General features: G+C 34.6%; 1 protein-coding gene across 2 annotated transcripts in view; it reads right to left on the bottom strand.

The window, feature by feature from the left end:
• Positions 1 to 12262, bottom strand: part of ZDHHC17 (zinc finger DHHC-type palmitoyltransferase 17) — a 90204-nt gene that overhangs the window by 14611 nt on the left and 63331 nt on the right. For both annotated transcript variants that reach the window (XM_031650630.1, XM_031650631.1), the window contains 2 exons: positions 11530 to 11672; positions 10099 to 10199 (listed from right to left, as the gene is read on the bottom strand). In XM_031650630.1, coding sequence (XP_031506490.1) covers positions 10099 to 10199; positions 11530 to 11672 — 244 coding nt within the window. The remainder of the gene's footprint in view (positions 1 to 10098; positions 10200 to 11529; positions 11673 to 12262) is intronic.

The raw sequence follows: 12262 nt of genomic DNA, 5'->3' as shown, positions 1-12262 counted from the left end.
CCCTGGCCCTTTGCTATGGACTAAATTGTGTTTCCTCACAATGCATATGTTGAATCCCTAACACCTGCAATCTGACTGCATCTGGAGATGTGGTCTTTAGGAAGCAATTAAGCTTAAATTAAGTCATAAGGGTGAGAGCCTAATCCAATAGGATTGTGGCCTTCCTTATATAAGGTAGAATGAGAGATTTCTTACTCTTTCTCCTCACCATGTGAGAACACAGCAAGAAAGTCATCATCTGCAGGATAGGAAGATCACCCTCATCAGAACCCAAACATGCTGGCACCCTGATCTCAAACTACCAGCCTCCAGAACTGTGAGAAAACAAATTTCTGTTGTTAAACCACCCAGTCTTTAGTATATCATTACGGCAGCTTGAACTGACTAATACATACTCCACTCCTCAGTCCCACTCAATTGGAGAAAAATAATTGAAATGGTGAGTAGATAATTTGAACAAGTCAGGAAAACCCCTTCAGGAACATAAGTCCCTGAATACTACTGCATGGCTTCCACTAAGTATCAAGAAAAACCAAGGCTTGTCATTAATAAGGTGACTTAACAAAATTGAGGGGATGGCTGGTGGGGGATAATTTCAACATCATTCTATCTCTAAGGCTGCACAGAATAAAACCTCAGGAAAAACTTTCAGCAAGATCTTAAGACAGCTAAACACAAGTTTCCGAGCAAGAATTTACAACTGAGCTCTCTTTCAATATCCCTGTACCAAATAGGTCAGGAAAAACTTCAAAGATTGCTCTACAATATTATCAGAGAAAACATAAAAGTCTGAATATATTTGCCCAGGTCAATCACAAGCAAGATGAAAGATGAAAAGAAATGGCATAACAACTATGCTAGAGTACTTGAAAACAAAACAAAAATAATAAATCAGAAAGAATGTGCACAGTATTCACAAAGCAAATAACCCAGTATGGAAAGCAGCAGCAAATTTGGACAAACCCAAATTAAGGACAAAGGCAAATTAACCAAAGATGCTTCATAATTAAATTAAAATATAAATCCTATAAAAGCTTAAACATAAGATCATAAAACAATTAGAACCAGATGAAAAGGGTGATTCTAGAAAAAAAAAAAACCAGATCAAATGAAACCATTACACAATATATGAACTAAAAATTTATAAAGATGAACACAAGGAGGATAAAAAGACTGACAATCAGTAAATGAGGGAAAAAAAGAAAACTCAAAACAATAATTAGAGACAAAAACTGGACATGGTGGCATGCACCCATAATTCCAGCCACTCAGGAGGCTGAACCCAGAAGATCACTTAAGCCCAGCACTTTAAGACCAGCCTGGCCAATACCGTGAGACCTCCATCTCAAAAAATAATAATAATGATGATAATAAAGATTAGAGACAAAAGTATGAACACAGATGATAAACATTAATTGAACACATGGATAGTTTTATCCCAGTAGTAGTAAATACATCAAATAGAAAAGAATTCAGAGATCCTAACAGAAAATTTCAGATAAAAGGAAAGAAAACCTTCATTTTTATAAATTACATATAGAATATACAAATATAACCTCCATTTTAAATACTGCATCCTGAAAAGACATACTGTATATTAAGAAAATCTGAGGGACAATGATTAACATCCTCTGAAACATACCAGTTGTTTTTTAATCTCAATGGTAACAAATGTGTTCTTGAGTAAAAAGTTTTTTAATAGAGACAAGGTCTCACTCTGTTACCCAGGCCAGAGTGCAGTGGCATAATGAGACCTTACTGCAGTCTCAAACTCCTAGGCTGAAAGGGTCCTACTGCCTCAGCCTCCTGAGTAGCCGGGACTACAGGCACGCACCACCACACCCGGCTAATTTTTTTAGTTTTTGTAGACCCCATCTCTACTATAAAAACAAAAATTAGCCAGGCTTGGTGGCGCATGCCTGTAATCCTAGCTACTTGGAAGTCTGAGGCACAAGAGCCACCTGAACCTGGGAGGCAGAGGTTGCCCTGAGCCAAGATCACGCCACTGCACTCCAGCCTGGGCAACAGAGTGAAACTCTGTCTCAAAAAAACAAAAAAAAACTAAATCATTTTGAATGTGTTGCTGAGCTGCTAGTAAGAAAACCCCATGGAGACCAGAGATGATAAACAAACACAAATCTAGAGGTAAACTGGTTCAGAAATTTAGTGTCCACTCTTCAGGATTTGCTTATCCCTGTATGCTATATGCTATTTGCAAGAGACATTTTTAAAATTCAAGGCCATAAATTATTTAAAGCAATACTAATTAAAATAGTCATTGCTAATGCTTCTTACCACGGGTCACTATATCTTTGATAAAAGGTTCAACTCATTTGAAAGAATTCTAAACTTATACATTCTTAATAATGAAACTCCAAAATACGTAAAGCAAAAACACTGACTGAACCACAAAGAGAAACTCCTAAATACAACAACACAGTAGAAAATTTTACCATAGGTCTCTCAATAAATGACGCTGCAAATAGATAAAAATTTGGTAATGATATAGTGACTTGAGCAACCTAATTAAGAAGCTTAATCTTCTGTATGGAATGCAGCTGAGGTAGCATATAAAATGTTACTTTCTAAACTTAAATGTTTCTAATAGAAAATATCAATGAAAACTAAACAATTTAATAAGCTGAAGAAAAAACTAAACAAGCAGACAACAGGAAATAAAACATACTGAAAGTGAAAATAGAAAGGATTAATAAAACCTAAAGCTGTTTCTTTAAAAAATCCAATAAAATAGAGTAACTAAAAAATATCTCTAATTAATGCTAGGAATGAGAGAGGAGGTACAGCAGTTGAGTTTAAAAAAACAGAGAGAATGTGGCACATTTGAAAACAAATGGACAAATCACTAAAATATATAAATATACAATTCAGTCAAATATATATTACAAAATTCTTAAACATAAAGCAAATTCCAGCTAAAATGATTTTAGAAAATCTAATAAACATGTAGTTAATAATTTCAATTTAACCCAAACCCTTTCAAATAACATAAAAAAAGAACAATTCTCCACCCATTTTGAGACTATCATGTTGATATCAAAACATAACAAATACAAAAAAATTATAAAACAATTTCATTCACAAATGTACATGCAAAACTAGTAACAAATTTAATCCAGCAACGTATAGAAAAGTAAGACATTATGCCCATGTTTGTTTACTCCAGGCATGCATAAGTGGTTCAACATTAGAAAAATCTATTAACATATTATTTAATATTAAAAACATAAAAGAAAAAAACATACACAATTCACAAAAAGTAAAAAAAAAAAGGGGGGGGGCGCGTGTAGAGGGAGAGGTTATTTATAAAATCCAAGTAAACACTTTATAAAATCACACTCAATGGTAAAATACTAGCCCTTTAAAGTCAATCTTTTAAAGATGATACCCTTTAAAGTCAGGAACAAAATGAGGATACTCATTCTGTGTCTATTCCACGGTGTACTGAGATCCTAGCTAATATAATAAGATCACTAAAGGAATTAAATGCCATAAAGAGTAGAAAGAAAAAATTCAGTCTTTATACATAATGATTATCCCATGTCATATATCCAAAATACCCCATTATTAGAAATAATAAAAGGCTTTAGCAAGGTTGGCAATAACTAATCAGCTACATTTCTATAAACCAGACACAAATAGAAATTTTAATTAAAAATAAAAAATTCATAATTTAAAAAATTTAAATTATTTTAAAAATAAATCTAACAAGAGATATAAACTTCTACATAAGAAATTATATGACTTCATTAAAAAACATAAAAGGTTTAAGTTTCAAAAGTAGTTACTTTCTCTAAATTAATCTACAGCTCAAATAGAATCTCAATCAAAATGGTGTAAGGCTGGCTGGACATGGTAGCTCATGCCTGTAATCCCAGCACTTTGGGAGGCCACAGCAGGTGGATCACTTGAGTTCAGGAGTTCAAGACCAGCTTGGCCAACATGGTGAAACCCCTTTTTTACTAAAAATACAAAAATTAGCCAGGCATGGTGGTGTATGCCTGTAATTCCAACTACTGAAGTGGAAGGCTGAAGTGGGAGAACTGCTTGAACCCAGGAGGTGGAGGTTGCAGGGAATTGAGATCACACCAGTGCACTCCAGCCTGGGCAACAGAGCAAGACTGTCAAAAAAATTTTTTTAAAGGCATAAGGCTTTTCGCGGAACTCAAAGAGCTTATTCTAAAAAAATCTAAATGGAAGAGCAAAAGGCTCTTCCTTAGCAAAAGAGCTAAGATATTCCTGAGAAATAACAAACTTGGAAAAATTGCCCTGCTCAGATACAATTTAAGAGCAAAACTACAGTAATGAAATTATACAATGTTAGCATAGGCAGATAGATCAATAAACCAGAGTACCTAGGAAATGTGATTAATATCAAGGTTGAGACTGCAACTGAGTGAAGAAAAGGTGTGCTGAACAAGGATCTCTCTAATGGGGGAGAAGATACTGATCCCTCTCCTCACATCCGTCTTCATTTACAGTAGTCAAATGCACATGACTGAGAATGTAAATTACAGAGTATCTTTAATAACCTCAGAGAAACTCTTGTGGGAAAAAAAGATATACAAAAATACAGCAATATTGTTAGAATTCATGAAAAGTGGTGACTGGATACCTGAAGATAGACATTAAAAAGCTTAGAGAGTATTAAAAGGAAACTGGGAGACATACACAGAAAACAGAGAACTCTAACAAGTAACCTACAGAAAAAAATGCTTAAGAGGAAATGCATAGGAGATTAATTAATTCTGCACATTTTTGATTTTTTTTTTTTTTTTTTTTTTTTTTGAGACAGAGTCTCGCTCTGTCCTCCGGGCTGGAGTGCAGTGGCCGGATCTCAGCTCACTGCAAGCTCCGCCTCCCGGGTTCACGCCATTCTCCGGCCTCAGCCTCCCGAGTAGCTGGGACTACAGACGCCCGCCACCTCGCCCGGCTAGTTTTTTGTATTTCTTAATAGAGATGGGGTTTCACCATGTTAGCCAGGATGGTCTCGATCTCCTGACCTCGTGATCCGCCCGTCTCGGCCTCCCAAAGTGCTGGGATTACAGGCATGAGCCACCGTGCCCAATCCAATTAAAGAGTATTATTAAAGATCACTCTAGAGGCTGCCAAACTGTTTTCCAGGAAGGTTTATGAACTTAAAATTATATTCAGAGTGTAATATAAGGACATTTGAAGACACACTGAATCAGGACAGAAAGCTGAGTCTGACACCAAACTCCTAACAATTTCCCACCTATGTGACTTTGAGCAAGACACAACAACTTCTCAGAGCCTCAGTCTTTCCATCAGTTAGAAAACAGTATTAAGATTTGTATAGTTTTTTTTAAATCTCAAATTATTATTCAGAGAACCAAGTAAAATAATGTATCTGAAAAACTATAAATCAAAAAGCACCAAATAAACATAAGGTGTTTTATGGGGAAATAATTATTCAAAGAATGGAACAGTAAGAACTTACTAGAACAAATAGCTTACATCAATGTAAAATTCATTATCACCATAAAAACACTTAAGTAACTTAATAAGCTGGGTATCATATTACGTAAGAAACCAAAATAAAGTTTATATAGTTGATCCTCACACCTCCTTGATAAAACTGATTTGTAACACCAAAATCAATATTCGTGGCACTTTTTCAGTGCCATGAATTCAACAAGGCATGAACAAAACAGTGAAAAAATTTGAGTCACCCAATGCGTACATTCTCATCTGAGGCTGAGCAAAGCAACATTCTGTCTTCTTGTTTTAGTTCTCATACTATAAACAAGTGTCCTTTACATGGTCTATTTAGGGCCATATTTTTGTGCTTCTGTGTTGATCTTGCTGTTTAAAAGGGCCTTCAAGCACAGTGCTGAAGTGCTATCATGCTCTTAAGCACAAGGAGGCTGTGATGTGCTTTACAGAAAAAATACATGTGAGATAAGCTTCATTCAGGAATGAGCTGTAGTGCTGTTGGCCATAAGTTCAATATTAACGAATCAACAATACATATTAAATAAGGCTTTTTAAAACAGAAACACATATAAACAAGGTTATGTAGTGATCAACTGATGATCAATACTGTTGTGACCAGAGCCACATAGGAACCTAACTCTGTTATTTCTCTTAGGAACAATGGTTGAGTATTTTCTAATTCAGGGCTTGCAGCAACTTCACAGAACTACTGTGAATAATCAAAAACAACTATCATTCTGTTTTTCAAAACTAGTCTAAATCAGTTTTAATTACATATGTAGCCATGAGTTGCACAAGAAAAGTGTTAAAAGCAACAGAAAGGAGCCTGAGGTCATCAGAAGTGATCCTGGACAACTGCTATTTTATCTTACGGTACATGAATCAGCACCATATATTATGAGCCTTGTGGCTATTTCCTGTCTAATATCCTTTGTGCCTCCATTATAACCTACTCTGTGCTCTTTTCTGTTTCCTTCCTACAGGTTTCTTAAGCTTCTCTTACTGGCTTTACAAGTATAAAACTGGGAGAAAAACATAGTTCCAAAATCATAGAGGGCCTAGCGATACAGCTCTTTTATAACATAAAGTATAACATTTTCCTTTGCATAACTAGGATTTAAATTAATTTGTGCTTTCATCGCATATTCCATGAGTATCATTTACGCACACAGAAATGTTCAAATAAACTGTGAGCTAGGCATGGTGGCTCACACTTGTAATCCCAGCACTTTGGGAAGCTGAGGCAAGAGAACCACTTCAGCCCAGGAGTTTGAGACTAGCCTGGGCAACATGGCAAAACTCAGTCTCCACAAAAGTACAAAAATTAGCGAGGCATGGTGGCTTATGCCTGTAGTCCTAGCTACTTGGGAGGCTGAGGTGGGAGGATCACCTGAGCCTGGGAGGTTGAGGCTGCAGTGAGCCGTGATTGTGCCACTGCACTCCAGTCTGGGAGTGACAGAGTGAGACCATGTCTCAAAAAAACCACATGCTGGGCACAGTGGCTCACGCCTGTAATCCCAGCACTTTGGAAGACCAAGGTGGGCGGATCACAAGGTCAGAAGTTCGAGACCAGTCTGGCCAACATAGTGAAACCCCATCCCTACTAAAAATATAAGAAATTAACCAGGTATGGTGGTGTGCTATATAATCCCAGCTACTCGGGAGGCTCAGGCAGGAGAATCATATGAACCCAGGAGGCAGAGGTTGCAGTGAGCCACGATCATGCCATTGCACTCTAGCCTGGGCGACAGTGTGAGACTATCTCAAAAAAAAAAAAAAAAACCCAACACAAAAACAAACGGACCAAAAAAAAAAACAAGATAAAAAAAGGAATTGTTAATCCATATTTAAAATCAATTTGGATATAAACTTAGATTTTAGAAGTCATCAGAAATAACATGCATTTATTTAACACTTTTTATATGTCAGGTATGTCTTCAGGTGTTTATTTTCTCAAGAATTTGGACACAGTGCTACTATCATCTTCCCTTTACAGACACGTAAGAATAAAACTTGGTATTCTCATACTGCAATTTTTATTTGAAAAATTTGCATGCAACTTATTCAGTGTATTTACAAAATGAAATCTGTATCAATCTATTTTAAAGGCAGAAGTATTCAAATAGGGTAAGCTTAAATAGACTTGATTGTTCTGGTCTTCCCTACAAAATTTGCCTCTCTTATTTTCAATTCCCAGTTTTAGCTATTTTATACTATTTCCCTAGCTTTAGCTATTTTATACTAACTCTGAATAAAGGAAAAAATTGAAATTTTACTATATAATGCTCTCTAGCATTAATTTTTCATTATTTGGTAAGTTACTGATTTTCCTGCTTCTTGCCACTTACACATACAGGAGTACAGAAACAGTTTAACATTATTTTGAGATCTGATTCTGAGTTTTTTCCTTGAACATCAACTTTAATGTCCAATTTAGGAAACACAAAGTTAGAAAATATGTCTGGAATACAAAAGTCATTTCAGAGGTCAATGCTTTTTGTAAGTTTAAAATAGATGAGGTAATGAAAACCAACAGATCTGTTTTACTCATACTAAGTGTTCCAATATGGCAATTCTAATGCTTAATAAATCCTTGAGGAACAATTTTTAAGTCAAAGTATAATACAAGGCCAGAATTTGCTAGTGAAAACTGCCATATGGAAGAATTTCAATAGATACTTAAACTAAGAAAATATTTAAAAGTACTACACTTTCCGAAAGTAATTACATAATGCAGTAAAAATATAAGAATTAAAAGTGTAGTTACAATTCTGTGCCTTAGGTCTCAAAAATAAAATAAGCACATTTTGCGTTTCAACTAAAACACAAGGCGACTTAATAAAAATAATACAACATTATGTTATGCAAGGCTGTGAAACAAAACCAGGTATTAACAACTAAAGTTGTTTAGAACAGTTACAAGTCACCAAAAACTGCATACCATTTAAAACATATCATATACTTTTGTAATGTTTTGAAAAATATTTAATCAACATTTATGAAACATGTTCCTTTATTACAATAAATCAATCTATCTTGCTGACTTAACTTTTTCTATGTAAAAATATCAAAAATTGGCATTGGCTTGCTTTCTTTATTGGCACACAGGCACACTTACAATTTTATTAGTTTTAAAAAGTATATTAGCCAGTCGTGGTGGTACATGCCTATAGTCCCAGCTACTTGGGAGGCTGAGGCAGAAGGATTGCTGGAGCCCCAGAGTTCAAGCTGCAGTGAGCCATGATTGTGCCACTGCACTCCAACCTGGGCAACAGGTTAAAAATATTTAAATTTTTTTTAAATAGGGAGTATACTACACTGATAATTTGCTGAAGTTAGCAAATGTATGAAAATACATGCTTTTCATGAAGGCAAAAGAGATGAATCACCTTTTCATGAAGACAAAAGAGATGAGGAGAGAAGATTAACTCTTATTTACCACAACAAAGTAAGTAGTGGTATTAAAAAAAATTTAGAGAAAAGAGTTTGATACCAAAACATAAAAATCACCATTTGGTAGAAAGGCTTAAAATATGTTTGGTTAGAAAAATACAAGTTTCAGTCCCAACTTGATCAGAAACTAAGACTCCTTAAGCCTAACTTTTGTTCAACTATAAAATGGAGATGGCTGAGTCGAATGGTAGTTTTTTTTTTTTTTTTTTTTTTTGAGACAGAGTCTCGTTCTGTCACCAGGCTGGAGTGCAGTGGTGCATCTCAGCTCACTGCAACCTCCGCCTCTCGGGTTCAAGCAATTGTACTGCTTCAGCCTCCCAAGTAGCTGGGACTACAGGCACGTGCCACCACATCTGGCTAATTTTTGTATCTTTACTAGAGATGGGGTTTCACCATATTGGCTGATCTTGTTTTGAATTCCTGACCTCATGATCCACTCACCTCGACCTCCCAAAGTGCTGAAATTACAGGCATGAGCTGCAGTGCCCAGCCAGTAGTTCTATCTTTAGTTCTCTGAGAAATAACCATACTGTTTTCCATAGGGGTTGTACTCATTTACATTCCCACCAACAGCATTCCTTTTTCTCTGCATCCTCAACATCTTGTTGCTTGCTGACCTTTTAAACATAGCTATTCTGACTGGTGTGAGATTGTAGTTTTAATTTGCGTTTCTCTGATGACTGGTGATGTCTAATATTTTTTCACGTTTGGCCACTTGTATGTCCTTGGAGAAATGTCTGTTTGTGTTTGTGTCCTTTACCCATTTTTTTAAATGAGGATGCTTGTTCTTTTCTCCATTACACAATATATCCATAAAACAAACCTTCACATGTAACCCCTGAATCTATAAAAATAAAAAATACGGGAAAAAAAGGGGGAAAAAGGGGATAACAATACTAATTTATGAAATGTGGATTAAATGAGTAGTCAAAAAATGTCTTTTAAACACCCAATACGTGATAGCTACTATTATTTATATGCTGTTATTAAGGACAGCTTTCAAAAGCAACCTATTAAATATTTTAAAACATTGTATTAGTTTACTTATTTTTCTAGGAACACTATTTTAATGTATTATGAATGAGTAGTTCAGTCCTAATGTCAAATTATTAAACATTTGTTCAAATAACAAAATTTGTTTTAGGTATGATCTTTATAACCAAAGGATATCATTCCAAAACCAGAAGAACCACGTCACATACATCCAGAATTTGGTTGCCAAATATATCCCAAGGGGCAATGCACTATGCATTGAATGATCGAAAAAGGATCTGTAAAACACAAGTTTTATAAAATATGAGCTCTATATTTCATTGTAAAAATGAGTATTTATTTAAATGAAAATGACACACATTTTGTACAGTAGGCATTTGTTTCACCAGAATCCAGAGTTCAGGATGCTTAATTTTTCAGTCATCAATAAAAATTAGTTCACAGCTGAAGGACTCAGCAAGATTCTGAAGTTCCTTTTAATTCCCCCAAATTTAAATTATATTCCATATACTTTTCAATTTCAGAATTTTAGTGCACTCCTATTCTCTTAAAGTCAGTAACTGACTTTAGTATATACAGTAGATATCATCCAGCATATTTTTCACCAAAGATGTGTTATAATTTTGACAAATAAATACAAACCAAGCCTCATATTTTTCTCTGTTTCATCATTATTTCTCCTTACCTATACACTCCAGCAAAAGTTGGAGCACATCTTTTCAAGTAGAATGAACTGGCTAGCTTAGTGAAACTGAAGGGTTGTGTTTTTAATACTTAAAATTGGGGAAAAATAAACATTAATACATTTTATTAAACATAAACAGAATCAACTATCCATGTAGGCAGGAAGTCTTAGTGACTTCCTATTTATACCTCTTGGAGCACCTAGAAATACTAAAATGAGATTAACTACATTTAAGCCACTCAGCATATTATAATACTAGTCATTATCATCTCTGTGTGAATTATTTTCAGAATTCTTTTCTGAAATGGAAGTGAAAATAAGATACTAAAGGATTGGAAATTAGATGGGAAATATTAGATCACAGACACCTGCCTAGGTTTGTTGGAAAGGTAACTTTAGAGCAATGAGACCTAAGAAAAGAAAACGGAATGATCATGATGTTTAAAGAAAAAAGAGGGAGAAAATAATCTTAAAAACTGAGCCTACTTCATAATCATGCTTAGACTTTACCTTACTACTAGAAATAAAGCCTCTTCCTTGTTTATTGCTTATGCCTTAATGTCTACAGGAAAATATAATTCCTACAGAAAGGTGAGCTCAAGTATTATAATTACCTAGAAATTAACAATATGTATATTTAGAGTCCAACAGACTGAAATTTACTTTTACTGAAATATTTCAAATATTTCTCAAACTATGTTTTAGTGTTAAAAATTATATGCTAGACTTTTATCATTAAAGTGCCTTTGAATCATTTAAATTAACATAACAATGTTAAAGAAATGTCAGATTTCACATATAGATGTCTAAATTCTTTAAATTAAGATCAAACGTACAACATACAAAACATTAATTTTATACAAGAGTACAAATTATATTATTTCATGTACAGTTTAAAATATAGTTAAAAACAATACACTTACTTTGAAAGAAACTGTACTGTAGCCCAAACACCACCATACATTAGCCCTTTAATGAGCCAAGAATCAATATTTAGGTCTGCTATAAACCCAACCAGCCAAATAACTAGGAAAGGAGTTCCTAACATTACTTTCTGCCGAAATTCCTGTATAGAAACAAAAAATTAGAAAGTTTTTGCATGTTTCAAGTAATCTCAATCTGAACCATTGTTACCTTTGTGAAGGCATGCAACAGCAGGTGAAATTCATTCATTCAAATTTGCACACTATATGTATCAGTACTATTCAAGGTGCTGGTGTCTGTCTTCTGGAGACAGGCATTAAACAATTTTAAATAACTTTGCTAAAATTGTGGAAAATAAGAATAGAAGTTATAGGAGTGGGTTCTATATGGTCAAATACAGAAGACGATACTAACTGCTTAACACATACACTGGCTGGCAAACAGTTCATGAAAAATACCACCCCTTTTTTAACAGGTGCAGTGATAACCAGAGAGACAAGGACAACTAGAATGACTGAAAGTATAAGAATTTTATCACATAAGGAAACATGAAGATGCTTGCCTGGAGTAGACATTTCAAATGATAAACAGTATATTAAAATCTTAAAATGAGATAAAGAATAAAAGCAAACAATCCATAGGCTCCTAGAGTCCACTGAATGAAGAGATGTGTGTCTGAACAAAGATCAAGGCAGAGTGCTCAACACTCCAGAGGTATTTCCATTTCATTTC

This window comes from Papio anubis, chromosome 9, assembly GCF_008728515.1.
Source record: "Papio anubis isolate 15944 chromosome 9, Panubis1.0, whole genome shotgun sequence".
Lineage (NCBI taxonomy): Eukaryota > Metazoa > Chordata > Mammalia > Primates > Cercopithecidae > Papio > Papio anubis.
Note: the sequence above shows the minus strand (reverse complement) of the source record. Positions and strands in the feature narration are given on the sequence as shown.